This window comes from Xiphophorus couchianus, chromosome 18 (assembly GCF_001444195.1).
Source record: "Xiphophorus couchianus chromosome 18, X_couchianus-1.0, whole genome shotgun sequence".
Classification (NCBI taxonomy): domain Eukaryota; kingdom Metazoa; phylum Chordata; class Actinopteri; order Cyprinodontiformes; family Poeciliidae; genus Xiphophorus; species Xiphophorus couchianus.
Genome location: NC_040245.1, coordinates 27782735 through 27798873, shown reverse-complemented (window position 1 = coordinate 27798873; position 16139 = coordinate 27782735). Strand labels below are relative to the sequence as shown.

The window sequence follows — 16139 nt, the reverse complement described above, 5'->3', positions numbered from 1 at the left end:
TATACAAGTGGGACATTTAACTGAATAAATATGCTCTGCTTTACATTTTACTGTTATCTGACTTAATGTGAGCACGGTATCAAATCTCTTTAGCGTTTTAGATCACAAACATGAAACAAATACAAAAGTGGGTTGGAAACAAGACAAAGCTAATCCAGTTAAAATGGATGTTTGTTTGTCCCCCCCCCCCCAAGAAAATTGGCTATCATCTGCTCGTATGAGGACAAATACGCCGAGGAGGAGGAGACAGAGCAGTTATTATAACAAATCTAGTGCATGTGAAAATGTGAACTCACGCGAACCCTGCAAACATCTGGTATTGCTTTATGTATCTTGTACAAAGGCATCGGGCTTTGACAGGTTCGGACTGCAGCTGGTTAGACGCCGTGACTTTTACTTCACATTAAAATAAAAACCTGAGGGTTTGTGTCTCTGATTTACTGTAGTGCATAAAGGCAGTAAAACACATCTTTGCCCCCAAGTTAGAGGTTGCAGTTTATTTCATTACACCAGAACATTTATTAAAACCATTGCACTCAATCACTCCCTGAGCAGATTGAGAAATAAAATTCAGCTGTCCTCCAAATGTAATGTAACCAGATTGTGCTCAGGGAGAGGACCGCATTCAGAGTCAGGACTCTCTCACGTCTGATCTCTGCTTTTCGAAGCAACTACATTTCAGGGATAAAGGACACAGAAGGATCATCTCTCTTTTTTTCTTTTCTTCTGCAGCTTTTGGGATATTTCTCTGATGCTAGACTTTGTCTTATTCAGTCTACAAAACTTAAACAACAAAATCCACAATCACAAAAAGAAAAACATTAAACATAATAATGTCTGCAGATCTCTTAAACAAACGCTCTCCATTCTGATATCTCACCAGACTACTGATAAGATGTAAATAAATCTTAAATATTTGTGTTGTTTTTCATGAATTCTAGTGCTATATAGTGGACACAGTTAATTAGTTAAACTGGTGCAGATATTATTGGGCAGAATGTGATGATGTGTTTGATGGCTGTAAATCTCAGCTTATTGGGTCTCTTTCTTTTTTTTTTGCTTTAGTGTTGAAACAAACATTTTAAAAGCACACAGACTGCTTATTCGAGTATCTTGAGTGGCGAGCAGTTTTTGGAAAAATATTTAATAACTTCTCTTTAGGTAAAAAAAACATGATCCGTTTCTCCCAGTAGCACTAGACTCGCATGTTTACCCAGAATGCCCTGCGCTGCAGTGTCCCGCTTTGGGAGCGGTCTCCAGTCCGCTTGGCGTTCACATATTCATTCAAACCACATCAGATTTCACTTCAACCGAACTGAGAACTGAGGTTTGTAGACGGGCCAGAGTTCGGTTTTTGGGTTTGCAACACAGTTTGATTATGCATTCACTCCTTCCCAAACAAGCCAGACTTTCTAGACTTTAGTTCGCTTTAATCAAACAGGACTGGAGTGAATGCACGCCTAGTGTTTTCAGGATGAAGAGTTAAGGGAAGGGGACGTTTAGCTTGGATGTCCTCAGCTATGTAACTGACGCCCTGAAAACCTGAGATGTGCAAAGACTGGACAACACGACATGAAGAAAAAGCGAAAGTGGAGATGTTTATGTTCAGCAGTGAACCTGAACTGCTGCATGATCTGCAGGCCCCAGTGCTGGGAGCGATGAAGGCGCCTCTTATAGCAGGAACTCTCCTGGGGGGGAGGGAGGGGCTCATGGCACACCTGTCAGACATTGTTATTTACCAAGGCGCTCCCAGGCTCCCAGTCGCCTGCAAATTACCCCCATCTTGGTGGTCTCCTGTCAGGGTTATCGTAATGCTCACTGCACGCTGTCCCTCCTTTCCAAAAAAAATAAAGTAAAAATGCACAAACACAACCACATAAGAACAGCGGTACAGTCATTAAAGGATTGTCCTGCTGCCACTGCTGCTGTAGTTATGGAGAGGGGCTGAAATTGCTGCTACAGACAGAGTAAACCCCCAACTTGAACCGAAGAGCTTAACATCTCCCCGATGAGCCGGGGACTAAGTTATTAAAAGGTCATTATTGCAGCCTTCCAAGCAGATTCTAAGACTGGAACAATGAGAGATTGTTCTTTAATTTCCCCCAAAAAATAAGTTTATTACAGCAAAATACTTTGTGAACAGGAGTGAAAAGCTTACATATCTGCACTTGAACATGACCCGAGTGAGCCGAGTTATTTTAAGACATTTCCAGGTGCATTGTGTCTTTGGTTGGACCGTGCTTACTCATGTTTCAGTGCGGGTGCACGTGGCTGAACAAATCACAACTCAACAGCCAGGCTACAGAGGGCCGTTGTGACATTTGTTAGGAAGTGGCTTTTCTTGTTTGACCGGGTTTTTATTTTCCCCGGCGGGGGCGAAGGGGGGGAGGCTTAAAAGCCTCAGGACAGCGACTTGATGGAGAGGATTTGAGGGGATTTTAGTAGGATGCAGTCTCTTTCTCATTGTTCAGTGACCACGGATAAATATTTCTCTGCCTCTTTGCTGCTTATTTCTCTCTCTGAGGTCCCATAAAGTCCTAAACTTCTTCATTATCACTGCAGTGGCAGGCCTGACTCACTGCTGCAGTGTAGTAAAATGAGAAGAAAAAAAATTGATGTGAAATTCCCTCATTTCTCTGTGCAGCTTAGTGCAAACAGTGTCGCTTTTCCAACGTTTTGGCGCAGCGTAACTTTTATTTCTGCCGACAATCTTGTGGTTTTAGTTCAGTTGGGGATGTTTAATGATCACGTATGGTTTTTTTTTTTTTTTTTGCTCCTTTACTACCACTGTCAGGCTGCCACTGTTTCTGGTTAAACTAGACCTGGCAGTCAGGCTTGATTACGTGTCAAAGTCCAAAAACAGAGTGACGTTATCATCAATCAGGTAAATATGTAAACTTTCCTAAAAATGTGACAACTTAAGAGCTGAAAAGAATCTAAATCTAAGCTCACATGTGATTAGAAAATGTGAATAATAACTTGTTTAACTTCTGGCTTTTGCTAATATAACTGTGGGAGCTAATTCTCAAACGATTTTTAGTTTTTACATTTTCAAAAAAATACTTTATTGGTCTTGTGCCCTCATGCTCGGTTAAGTAAAATGTGTGGCCGTTATTTTATGTTTTTTCATTGTGTTGAAAGGTTAGGGAACTGTATGTATATCGGTAAATATAATTATTGGGCATAATGGCAATATAAATATTGGATGTCGGCATCCCAAATTTTCACATTAGTGCATCTTTAGAAATTAACATTTAAAATATTATTTTCCAACCTTTCTGCTACAAATCGTCATTATTTACTTATCAGTCCCTCCAGTTTTTCGTGGATATTCATGGAAAATCAACAGATCAAAAAGCCACACTTACTGTCACACATAAGTGCAGAATTTCTTGCAATTTTTTCTAAAGTAACACCACAAAGACATTTGTGAAATTGGATTATTTTACATTGGTGGAAAAAAACAGTGTGGCTAGCGATACAAAAAGAGCACTCTTTATGTTCATTCCTTAAAAATGTACATGCCGATCTTTTCTTTAAGCTTTACAACCATTTTCAAACAAAGCTAAGCATTTGCCTAGCACCCCTTGTTTGGGATTAGCACAGTTAGCATAGTTAGCATAAGCTAACGCGATTTCTCTGAGGTTTTTGAAAAGGTTTCTAACATTTCCAGATCCAGAATGTTCCATGACAGACAGATAAACAGAGCACCTTAGCTACTCTCTGTTTAGCCCTTTTTTGTTGTTCTTGAAGTCTTGCTCTCTCTTGCTCCCTTGCAGCCTGTATGATATGCAGACATATTGTTGTACATCCAGCTTCCATTTTGAAGTTTCCATCTCTTCCTCGAATTTCGTTTTTAACACCTCACTGAGGCTCAAGTGATCCATCTTAACTACTTAGAATCTTCACTCATAATTGGCAAATACATCCTAAGTGTTATCAACACACGTTTCTCAAGCTAATGTCACATTCAGCCTGGTGGGCGGAGTCTTACAGGACACACCAGACACAGATGAGATTCCTCAAAACGCTACCATTGTTAGTGAACAGCAGCGGGTGTCTGTATCTGACTTCATGCCACGTTGTCACCCTCAGATCTACCCGGACCCGGAGCTGGAGCAGCAGATCCTGGCGCTGCCCATCCGCTGCATCCACAGCGAGGAGGGCTGCCGCTGGACCGGACAGATGAAGCAGCTGCAGGTGAGAAGAAGCTCTTGCTTCTCTCTCTCTCTCCATCATTCACTCGCCCGCTCTGGTGCCCAACACATGGGGCAGATCTGCTGAATGTGTGGCTGGTTTCTCCTCCGCCCTCAGGGCCACTTCTCCACCTGCGCCTTCAACGTGATCCCGTGCCCCAACCGCTGCTCCGTCAAGCTGACGCGCCGCGACCTGCCCGATCACCTGCAGCACGACTGCCCCAAGCGCAAGGTCAAGTGCGAGTTTTGTGGCAGCGAGTTCACCGGCGAGGCCTACGAGGTAAACGCTGCTTTTTTGGTTTTTTGTTTGTGTTTGTTCTTCTTTGTGGTTGTGTGAGTTTGATGGAAAAAGAAACACCTGGAGAGAGATGACTCATGGCGTCAAATGAAAGAAGTACCTGTTAAAAACAGCTGGAAGAACTCGGGCCTGTGCGTCACCATGTTAGGAAAATATTTTCTGGTAGCACAAATGATGGAAGAGGAAACAACTTTTTCATGTTTTTTCCTCAGCAAGTGAATGGAGGGGCCTTTTACTCCTCACTAACACCTCTGTTGGTCCTGACTCACTTCTATTTACTCTCTCTCTCTATGTACACATTTCTAGAACCACTACCTTTCACTTCAAATAAACAACATAAAAAAACTGTTAGAAATGTTATATGAAGGTTACTATCATTCTGGTCTATCTACCCTCTTTCTTTTCTTTGCTTTTGCCATTGTGACCTGCCGTCTTTCCTTCTGTGTTTGGGTCTTTTCTCCTTTCCTTTCTTCTTGTCTCCGGTTTTGTGGATTCCATCTTATAAGTGTAAATGTCTTACATAAATTCACTGATTATTACTATTATGTTACATTTTAAAATAAGCATAAAGAACTGAGACGTGTTGGAACCCTTACAGAAAGGCTAACCCTGTACGTACAAGGGCTAGCAACGAGACACAAAAAAGTTGAAAATTGTTAAAACTCTTATTGCTGTCTTTCGTATTGCCTCCAATGAGTTGGGTTTCACATCAAGTGGCGATTACTTTTTCCTTTCTCAATCATTCGTCAAGCCTGTCACTCGTGATAGACATAAAGTTCTAGCTAGCTCTCTTAGTGGCTCTTAGCCAGCTACTAGCTAGCTACCTGTTACTGGTAGCCTCACCTGCCACAGAAGGCGAAGAGGTCGGTGCTCAACTCAAAACTTTCGCCTGACGGAAAAATACGGGCATATACAAGAATATATGAGATTAAATAGTTTTGTCACTACACAATGTAAGACTTATGATTAACATATTTAAGACCAATGCACATTATTGTAATGTATTTAAGACTTTTTAAGATCTTCATTTTAGATACGTGAATTTAAAACTTTTTAAGGATGCGCGGACAACCAAAATTTGGATTTGGATTTTTTTTTTTTTTTTTTAAATCATCAATAATTTCTCTAATCCCATTTGTTTATGTTTTGTTTGTTTGTTTGTTTTGGTCAGAACCACCAGGGCGTGTGTCCTCAGGAGAGCGTTTACTGTGAGAACAAATGCGGAGCGAGGATGATGCGCCGCCTGCTGTCCCAGCACAGCATGGCCGAGTGTCCCAAACGCACGCAGCCCTGCAAGTACTGCGGCAAAGAGTTCGTCTTCGACACAATCCAGGTGAGTTTTGCTTGAGCCAAAGAACAAAAAAGAAAAAAGAAATTGGTCATTGTAAGAAAACAGAACTAATCTGTATTTGACACAAGAACGGACAGAGACGCATTTATTTTCATCTGAGTATTCCTGCAGCTGCTTTCTGTCTGAGGCCTGAGCGGGGCAGGACAAAGAAGAGGTGCAGCAGCAGGATGTTTCCTTTCAGGGTGCCTGTGTCCTTCTCCAGCTGGATGTGGTGTGAGCCGCTGCCATTAGTGCTTTTAAGTTGAGCTCTCTTCCCCTCAGCACTTCTCTGACAAAGGCAGAGCTGTGATTTTCCCCTCCTCTCACATGCTGGGTCAAGATGTGCTGACGTGACCAAACGTGGGTCGCAGTGCTGAACAGCTGATTTCCTGTTTTGTTTTTTTTTCACGGATTTTCATTACAGTGTGAACACAGAGAAGCTTTAAAGTTGTTGAAACTGCTGAAACTTTCTTCTCTGCGAGCGACAAACACCAAATGTTAAGTTGCGTACAATTCTTCTGTTGTTGGCAAATGATGCAACTTTTAAGCTTTGTCTACAGCAACTTCAGTATCCATCAAAACAACAATTTTATCGTTTATCGCAATAACTTTTGGGACAATTTATTGTCCAGGACAACATAAATGTTTCTGCTTCACTTTTAGCTTTTTCGGCTAATTTAACCAAATCAGTCCAATTTAAAGCAGTGCAATAAAAACAGCAAATTGTAGTATTTTTAGCATGCAAAAACGTAATCACTACTATTAAATTCACAATTTACCCCAAATTCACCAGAAATACCATCTAAAGTCAGAATACAAGACAAAATTGATCTGATTTATACAAAACATGTAGTCAAATCAACCCCTCCATAGACCTGTATTTTCCATGCATTTATTTTCACTCTTGGTTACAATACAGTGCAGTTAAATTCAGTTTGAAGTGCCAAATTGCAAAGTGTTTCCTATTTAGGGAAACCCAGATGATTATATTGATTCACTGACTTTGCAGCAAACCCGGAGGGTCTGTACCTTTGTTTGTCACCTCGTCAAAAGTGAACAAAACAAAATGTATTTATCCCGAAGATACCTTCAATGAATGGAAAGCATATCGTCTCTTTTTCATTCATTAAAACCAAAATAATGTTTCCGTTTCCGTTCTCTTGGACGCAGAACCACCAGTATCACTGCCCTCGCTTCCCTGTCCAGTGTCCAAACCAATGCGGCACTCCCAACATCGCCCGGGAGGACCTGGCCAACCACGTCAAGGACAACTGCGGCAACGCACTCGTCCTCTGTCCTTTCAAAGACGCCGGCTGCAAACACAGGGTAAGACTGACCTGCATCTGTTCTCATTAAAATTCTCCTGACTCTGTAGGAATGTCCTTTTAACACGCCCATTGTTGTGTTAATCATTAGCCAGGAAGCTTTTTTAAAAAATACATAATCTTTACTTGGCTTTGGTTACCAGGTCCAAAGATCCAGGTTGTTGCCTAATAACAGGACAGATGCAAACAAACTGACATATCTATCGGTGTCTTTTTTAAAGGTACCAAAGTCTGGAAATGTGGAGACATCAAATGCTGTGATGTCATTTTTCCACTTTTTGTAGACTCTGAGAGTCAAGAAAGCCTGAACTGGAAGCAAACAGAAATGCATATAAGCAATAATAATAAAGGTAAAATTGAGACTATATGGTAAATATGAAGAAATATCAGATGCAAATTGGTTTTTAAACAAGCTGGTTCATGAACGTTCTGATATGAATAAATGTTTTATAAATCATGAAGGCAACCAAGAGTTCTAATAATGTTGGGGTATAGACTTACAACTTTTCCAAATGTAGCCTAATAACCTGAGAGTGTACGTCTTGTGTAGATTTAGATTTGTTGTTCCACATTTTCCAGAGTTGGCTGCTGTTTAAAAATACGAAGAGTTTTTAAAGAGACAGAGGCTCAATTTCAAGGCATTAAGTTACAAAGTCAAATTTCTTTTAAGTCATATTTGATACACATGACATTTTTAGAACAACTGAAGTTAACATAGTTACTTGGTTGTGCTATAAAATGGCACCATGTGACTCGAAAGTACATGATACTGCTCTCCTAATCAAAAGAAACTTCTGGATAAAGTTACAAAGAAACTTAACTTAAAATATGGAAAACTTTAATTATCTTGACCCATCAACCTATTATGTTTCAAATCAACCTGACACATTGTTTGATTGAGTCACATGAACAAAATGTTTTGTTTTTTTTACTGAACAAAGACTCATGAAAAATAATCAAACGTATTCAGTAGAGAATTAACTGTATTTTATGAACTCTTAAACAGAAGTGATTTGTTTTTCTCCCTGCAGTGCCCTAAGCTGGCAATTAGTCGTCACTTGGAAGAGACCACCAAGTCGCACCTCACCCTGATGTGTAACTTGGTCGGTCGCCAACGGCAAGAAATCCTGGAGCTGCGACGAGAGATGGAGGAGCTGTCCGTCAGCCAAGACGGCGTCCTCATCTGGAAACTCAGTGACTACTCCCGCAAACTCCAAGAGGCCAAACTGCGGAGCAACCACGAGTTCTTCAGCCCGCCGTTCTACACGCACCGCTACGGCTACAAGCTCCAGGTGTCGGCCTTCCTGAACGGCAACGGCAGCGGCGAGGGCTCCCACCTCTCCGTCTACATCCGCGTCCTGCCGGGAGAGTACGACAACCTGCTGGAGTGGCCCTTCTCCTACAAGGTGACGTTCTCCATCCTGGACCAGAGCGACCCGTCCCTCTCCAAACCCCAGCACATCACAGAGACCTTCAACCCGGATCCCAACTGGAAGAACTTCCAGAAGCCCTGCAGCAGCCGCAACTCGCTGGACGAGAGCACCCTGGGCTTCGGCTACCCCAAGTTCATCTCGCACGAGGAAATCAAGAAGAGGAACTACATCCGAGACAACTGCATCTTCATCAAGGCCTCTATAGATATTCCCCAGAAGATAATGGGTTGAGACCCAAGTGTTGGTTTTTCTGTCCATGAAGGAGGAAGATGGGTTAAAGACTGGAACTGACGCTTAACCTTGAAAACTTCCACACGTTCACCCTTTAGATCCTTCCTCCCCTGATAGCCTCTCCGCCGCAGAGCTTGAAGCGAGTTTGGTTTGTGCGAGCTGACTTGGAGGAACTCGCATCACGAGAGGGGAGAAAATGTTTGGTCTGCAGAACTGTCACTCGTTGACGTTCCTTTTTTACGTTGTTTTTTCTATGCGTTTGCTGACCTTTTGATCACCCTCTGCAGCTTAAAGCCTTTGAAATCAAACAGTGCCTAGAATGTTTATCTTGAGTTATACTTCTGTTTTTGTTTCTGCAGTACCAACACAAGAAGAATGTGGTAAAGACATAGATGTATAAGGTTTGAAGGGCATCTGTGAGTGGAACGAAGCAAATGTTCAGCACCGCCCCAAAGAAGAGGGACCTACCAGATTCACACTCAAGCCCAACTGACTTGTTTACACACTCAGACAGTATCATGATCCTTTAACAAACACACCGTCCCCCATAACTACTACCAATAAGGTTTATATAAACACAAACATACAAATACTTTTAGGTGACCTTAAATATCTAGATGTTTTAATTAAATGTCTTTAGCAATTCATGGCTCTCCTTAGGCCATGAAAACTCTTACGATATGCTAAATGTGAAATTTTCGTTTCTTGTTTGTTTAACTTACCTTACAGATTTGAAGACTGAAAAACAGAATGGTTTTGTTAGGGGAAACCACAGATAAAAATTGTAATCTTGAATCTAAACATAAACTTAAGACCAAGCAACTTCCTGTTTTTATTGATTTTCGGTTTATGTACCTCCACCGAACTTGGAATTTCAGGTTAACATGTCTGACCTTTAGCAGAATACTGACCACAGCTTCCAGAGACTTATTAAAAAGACTTAATAATGGAGGCTTTATAGTTTTTACTATGCGAGAAAGAAAATTCATTTGTGCTGATAATGAAATTAAAGCTGGCTTCCGAATCGCTTAAATATCTTTAATAAGAACCAGAACCGGGAAGAACTTAGAAAACCTCTTTTCATTTATCTCTGAAAAATACCCCATATTTTTATTTCCCTAAAACTTGATAAAAACACATAAAACTAAAACTAACATCCATTCTCAAATGGCTAGGTTTAACTTAAATATTTGAAGAATAACCAACATGGCTTTTATTGAACAACTATTACCAACATTAAATGTGAGTCTCACTCCTGGACCTAACCTAACCCGTTAAACTATCTGCTCTGATTTTATGTTTTTATGCTAAGCTATGCTAACTACAAATTGGTAGCATAGCTTTGCATTGACAGCTACATACACTTTCATTTACTTTTTGTAACGGTAAAAAGTCATTTTGAGTTTTGTTTTTACCTTTTAGCTTTCCAAAAACACTAATGCAAGAGCGTTGCAATTATACAGCTGAAGGCGATCTTTGAATAGCTAATCTTAGCTTAACTCTGAATAAAAAGTAAGAACCAGCATAGCTTTTACTGAACAGTTACCACCCAGCAGTAGATGTAAGATGTAATTCCTCCATACATATAGATGGAGCAAGTTTACTGTTTGTTCCAGATTCCAGTCCTTTAAGGGTTTTGCATACTCGCAAGAACTGAGAAAGATTTTCATTTTCTCAAGGTGTCAAGATTTTACAGAAAAGAAACGGCACAATTCTTGGGACGTCAGCAAAAACTTTTCCCCATTAAACACATCCTATGTCATTTTAAATTTCAAAGGTTTTCCTAGAAATTTGTTTTCCGAGATGATTTGTTGAGAATACTCTGCATTCATGTCCTACTGCCCTCTAATTTCTCTGCTCTTGCGTAGTATGCATAGCCCTTTAGGCTAACGATTGCTAACAATTTTCATTAGCATAACTTACCCTAAATATTCAAACATCTGTTCACTCGCCTCCTCTAACAGAGAAAGTCTGATTTTATGTACTTTTTAAAAAATATTGCCAAAACCAAGACTACACTTAAAACAAATTACACGAGAATGCTGAATATGTGTTGGTTGTTACCGTAGCAGGAACTAGCTTGCGCTCTTGTGTAAGTTGTAACCAGATCAAAGTGTCAGGGGCTCTCTGGTGTACTGAACACACACACACACACACAACTCTAACTGGCTCCTTATTTACAGAGTCCTCACACTAATAAGAGAGGTTACCGTACCTTTTGTCCACTTCCTCCCAACTATCGGGATACACACGCGTTTTAAGAGTGAAGGAAAAGCCATGTGGCCTTTTTACACAGTATGTCTTCGCATGAGAGTTTTAAGGGTGAGCAGGCAAACGCATGCTTCATATGTCAAAACCTCGTTCTCACGTTTTTTGTTTTTTTTTTTAATGTAAGCTGTATTCTTGAAATCCTCACTTGTTGATGACTTTTGTTATTTTTCTTTAACCCTTTTCAGTTGACAAGAACCTGTCAAAAAAAAAACTTTCTGATTTTGTTTTTATAAAATGTGAACCTTGGTGGCATAACCTATAAGGACAATGAATATTTGACATTAGTGTGTTGTTTAGCACACGTGGGGAATGGAAAGCCGTTCAAAGGCTCGGTGTAATGGGGGGGACTGTTAGCTCAACACACAATGTGACAACGAGCAGCCCCGTGCTGTACGCGTGTTTTCGTCAAAGCACCATAAGGAACTGAGAAGACTTTTGCAGTTTACTTATGATATATGTGAATACTAATGTAAAAAAAAATGCAGAAGCACATTCTGTCTTTTTATTATTATACATGGGGGGAATTCTTAATTTCTTGTCATGAATACCAGCTGATATTTTACAGTGACACAAAAAGGCAAGGAAATTTAAAAAAAAAAAAAGACAAAAAAAACCTTTTTTGTAAGATTCTGTATTTTTCAAAACGCTTAACTGTTTTATACAAGCTCTTTATGTTGGAGAGTCGGGGTTGACTTTGGGAGTTTTCGGACCCATTCGTCTTTTGAACATTTGGATAATTTGTTTGTCTGTGTGGTTTGAGCCTGTTCTGTCCATATTGTTTTCTCTTAAAAGTATTTATTTTAAGGAGCCATCTGGAGTCTTGACTGATGGCACAAATGTTTTATTATGTTGATTGATGAGTGCTTGTCAATTTCTTATGTAAAATAAAATACCGTATATCAGTTGTTTTACTTATTTCCATGTGTGCTCCACAATGTATTTTAATTGCTTCATTGTGTTATGGAAACACTAGTTGACATTTTATCACCAAAGTAAAGGTAGTGTTATTGTAAAAGTAAACCACTAGCTTAGAAAAGGCCTCCAATATGCAATTTTATTTGCATGGCACGGAGTGTGCTTTACAAGAAAATAAAGAAATGGAGAGAAAATTACTTTGAAAATAAATATGACAGAACACATAAGAGGGAACATTAAAATGGAATTTTAAAACTGGGAGTTGGTTTGAAAGTTACGCATTACAAAAACTAAACGCTGCCTGTCCTTGTTTAGTTCTACGACATGGAAAACGAGCAGGAGGTGCGTTCCTTTAAACCTCTTAGAAATATGGCAGACCTCCGTATCTAAAATCCGATCCAAGCTGATTTTAAACAAAAGGAAACATAGAGAAACTGATAACAGTAATAAAACTTTGACCTCTGATTCTTAGACGTACATCTTACTTAATCACTGATTTACCCAGCAGGTTAGAGTCAGTTCTTTTGAATTTGAACATTTTAGAAAATAAAGCAGAGGCCTACAGAGTTCAAGACGTGACTGTACTGTACCCATACTTCAAATACTACACTTGATGAGTCCCTGGCTTCCCATGATGCTAATTAAAAGCCTGCTATTAGCAGTGGTGGCGGTTTAATGAAATGTCCCCATGAACAAGCAGTGACTTTAGCTTAGCCACTGCATTAGTTTAACCCAAATACAAGAAGTCCCCCAGTTAGTTTTATTGCTGTTTTTTTCTTGAAACTTAAATTAATTAAAATAACTAATTTGTTTGACTTTTAAGTTAGCTTACGACCAAAATACGTAGCTCAATATTGCAGTTTAAATCTGCTCTGAATTTATATTGTGCTACTTTTTTATCGGTGGACCAGGAGTTTGACAGAAATGTGTGCTGGAAATACAAAATGTTTAAATTGTTAGACCAGCGCATTAGCCGCCACCATTACATTTAAAGTATCAACATACTTTTAGCTTCACTGAATTATTGATTAAATATACCACTAATGTTAATACTTAATGGAACTGAAAGCCAATAAAGCTCATCTAGCCATCTGTCCTGTTGGGACTGCTTTATAAAAATTAAAGCAGTTGCAATATTCATCTTCTATTGACCTAAACCAGTACAAAACGCTTATTCAGTTAAGTAGCTTTCCTGTAAAAAACATCTTAAGTTTGTGCTGTTGAGAATTTGTTTTGCTTCTATCTAGATATCTAGGTCGGGGGTCATTGTAGTTTTGCAAGTTTTGTTTTTTTTCCAGTATCTCCAGTCAGAGATGGTGGGAATTGAAGCAGCAGAGGAAGTGAGGCAGACGGGAGTTTGCATCAGCTATCCATTTGGCTCTGGTGCGAGATTACAGAAGAGGAAAGTGAGCTTTTAATATCGAAATCTCTCTGCAACCCCTAAAGAGGACAGTCTTGCATTTCACTTGCTGTACAAACGCGGGCCAAGGTCCTGCAAAAGCTATAATCTCGCTTCTCTTAGTGCTCATTTCATGGCTCAAAGATAAAAACATCTGTTTTTTAAAAGAAGAAGAAGAAGAAGAAAGGAGTGGGCTTCTTTTTCAATTCAAAAGCCAGTTATTCAATAACGCAGAGAAAAGTTTGTAGTTTAAAATTGAAAGCTTCGCGGATTCCTGGCATGGAGCGAACAACCAACAACCCTGTTGCTCCTTCACGGCGACGGCAGCATCAAAATAGTAACAGGCTAATTACATGTTAGCAGAGCTTTTTCCTCCCCGCGCAACATGTGGAGTCAGAGTCACGTGCGCCTCGCCGCATACAGGCCCGCTCTCTGAAGTGACCCTCTGTTCCCTCCGGTAAATCATTTACAGGTAGTCACATTCCCAACACTGTGAGCACACAACACGTAGCCTTTGGCCAAAATACACACTGGAAGAAACAAAAAAGAAAGAAAGAAGCAAAATGCCGGCGGGGTCGGAGGAAGAGGAGGCGGTGAAGATGGAGAAGAGCCCGACCTCCTCGTGAGGCTTTCCTTGCCTCGTGAAACCCGGCACATCAAAGGGGAGCTGCGGCTCGTGAAGCGGTGCCAGGCTGTCGCTGCTCATGCTGGAAGTTTAACAATCGCGCCTCAGAGCCGAAGCGAACCGGGCTGGTTTATGAGTAAGGTGGTGTCCCATGGCGGCTTTATAGAAAATCTGCGCCTGGATTAACGCCAGAACCTCCCTAGAAGATTAACAGGACGAGTCCGAGCAGTCATCTAAAGAACAAAAGTCACAGCATGTGTGTCAGCACTGACCGCTGACCTGGAAATGACCATTTGTTGTTGTTTTTTTTTTTTTTTTAAATTAAAAATGTCAGAATGTAACTTTTATTTTAAGAAAAAATATGTCACCATGTATTGACAGTATAATATGACGCAGATAATCTGAAATTATTGCTACTACCAAAAACAACCAATCAGAGCCAAGAGGAGGGTCTTAATGCTGTCAATCATCCTCATGTACTCTGCTCAATTTGCTAATGCCAGAGAAACGATTGATGGAGGAGAAAACATTTTTTCTTTTCTAGCTGCAGCGTAGCTGAGTGAGGAGGGTGATTGACAGCACTAAGACCCGCCTCCTTGCTCTGATTGGTAGCTTCCAGTTAGCACTGGGAGAAGATGGAGGAGCTACTGTATATATATTTTTTCACATACTGTGTGCTCACACCATACTATCACGACTTGGTGACAGTTTCTACAGTTTTCTACAAAAAAAAAAAAAAATATATATATATATATATATATATATATATATATATATATATATATATATATATATATATATATATATATATAAAAGCTGAAAACATTTAGTCAACTAGGGAGACAGAGTCTGGGCCAAGAGTCAGCATCAAAGCAATCAACAGTATTCAAAAGCTATTCTTATGAATACTATTCAGTATTCATAAGAATAGCTGATTTTCACAAATATGACATGAGCAAAAGAGAATGTCTAAAAGCAGCAAATCTGTAGAAACAATTGATAGACGTGCAGAAGCATCGGAGCTTCTTAGAATGACTGAGAAATCGCTTCTGTGACATTTATCAATGATTAAATGTTGCATTACTATATATACTTCTGATCAAAAAGTTCACCTGAAAACCTGAATTGACTTAAAGATAATGAACATTATCTTTAAATTTACATCATCTCCATCAACATTTGGAGCCTTGTTGGTCAAAAGCTGAAAGGTTTTAGAATTATAAAGTCTTTTTTTATTTCATCTTTTATTCCATATTGTATTAATTTGTTGCATTATTATTATTATTATTATTATTATTATTATTATTATTACATGTTTTATTTTAACTTTGACAGTAGAATTTAACAGCTGATACCACCTGGACAGCTTTGCCGTAGCGTTACAGTGAGATCGTTACATTTCTTACAGCATAAAACACACATCTAAATATATTTATTCCTCAACTGTCTAATAATCATAGAAACCCGGTTACGTCTACCTTTAAACGAGAATTGCTGCCTGACACAACAATTTTTACTGAAAGGTTTCAGATTATCAGCTCTTCTCATTTCCATTTGTTCTCTACGCCTCAAGACTTCCTCCATGATCCTCTCTTTCACCAAGGCGGCTCCACCCAACCCGTCCCTCTAATGAGTCACTCACATTATCCCACTTATCTTTGACTCACTCCTACAGATCCAGTGGCATGAAACACAATTGACACGCATATCATTCATAACCCAAACTTTATAATCCCTGTTGTGGCGATGGCACACATTTCCATTTCCAAAATGCCTTAACTACTTAATGTGATAATAAAGGTCTGATTAAAACTGTCCAAACATTCACACAGGTCCACTCAGGTCTCCAGCCGGATCGTGAAACGTTTGAGGAAAAAACAAACGTGTGGTCCATCATCCACTGCATTTTTTCTACGTATCCATGCAGCAGCAGAATAATGAAGTTCAGCTGGGAAACTGGAAGTGATGGCCCCAGGTCAAAGGTCAGTGAGATCCACTGTGGCTGCCTGCCAGTAGCAGCGCTGCCAGGCATGGATCAATTACTGTTCTGGGTTAATCAAAACACACAGAGGCGATTTTTATGAATGAGATGCTCCCCCACGCATCTGAACGAGCT

At 39.9% G+C, this 16139-nt stretch overlaps 1 protein-coding gene and 1 long non-coding RNA gene across 3 annotated transcripts in view; one reads left to right on the top strand and one right to left on the bottom strand.

Annotated features, from left to right (window-relative positions):
- Positions 1-11689, top strand: part of traf4a (tnf receptor-associated factor 4a) — a 44385-nt gene extending 32696 nt beyond the window's left edge. For both annotated transcript variants that reach the window (XM_028045463.1, XM_028045464.1), the window contains exons 4-8: positions 4096-4200; positions 4315-4476; positions 5666-5827; positions 6995-7150; positions 8181-11689. In XM_028045463.1, coding sequence (XP_027901264.1) covers positions 4096-4200; positions 4315-4476; positions 5666-5827; positions 6995-7150; positions 8181-8813 — 1218 coding nt within the window. In that variant the 3' untranslated portion in view covers positions 8814-11689. The remainder of the gene's footprint in view (positions 1-4095; positions 4201-4314; positions 4477-5665; positions 5828-6994; positions 7151-8180) is intronic.
- Positions 11198-15589, bottom strand: LOC114161855 (uncharacterized). The gene is made up of 2 exons (XR_003599091.1): positions 15502-15589; positions 11198-14222 (listed from the first exon to the last, which is right to left on the bottom strand). It is a non-coding gene; the product is annotated as an uncharacterized LOC114161855 (long non-coding RNA).
- Between the last annotated feature and the right edge of the window lie 550 nt (positions 15590-16139).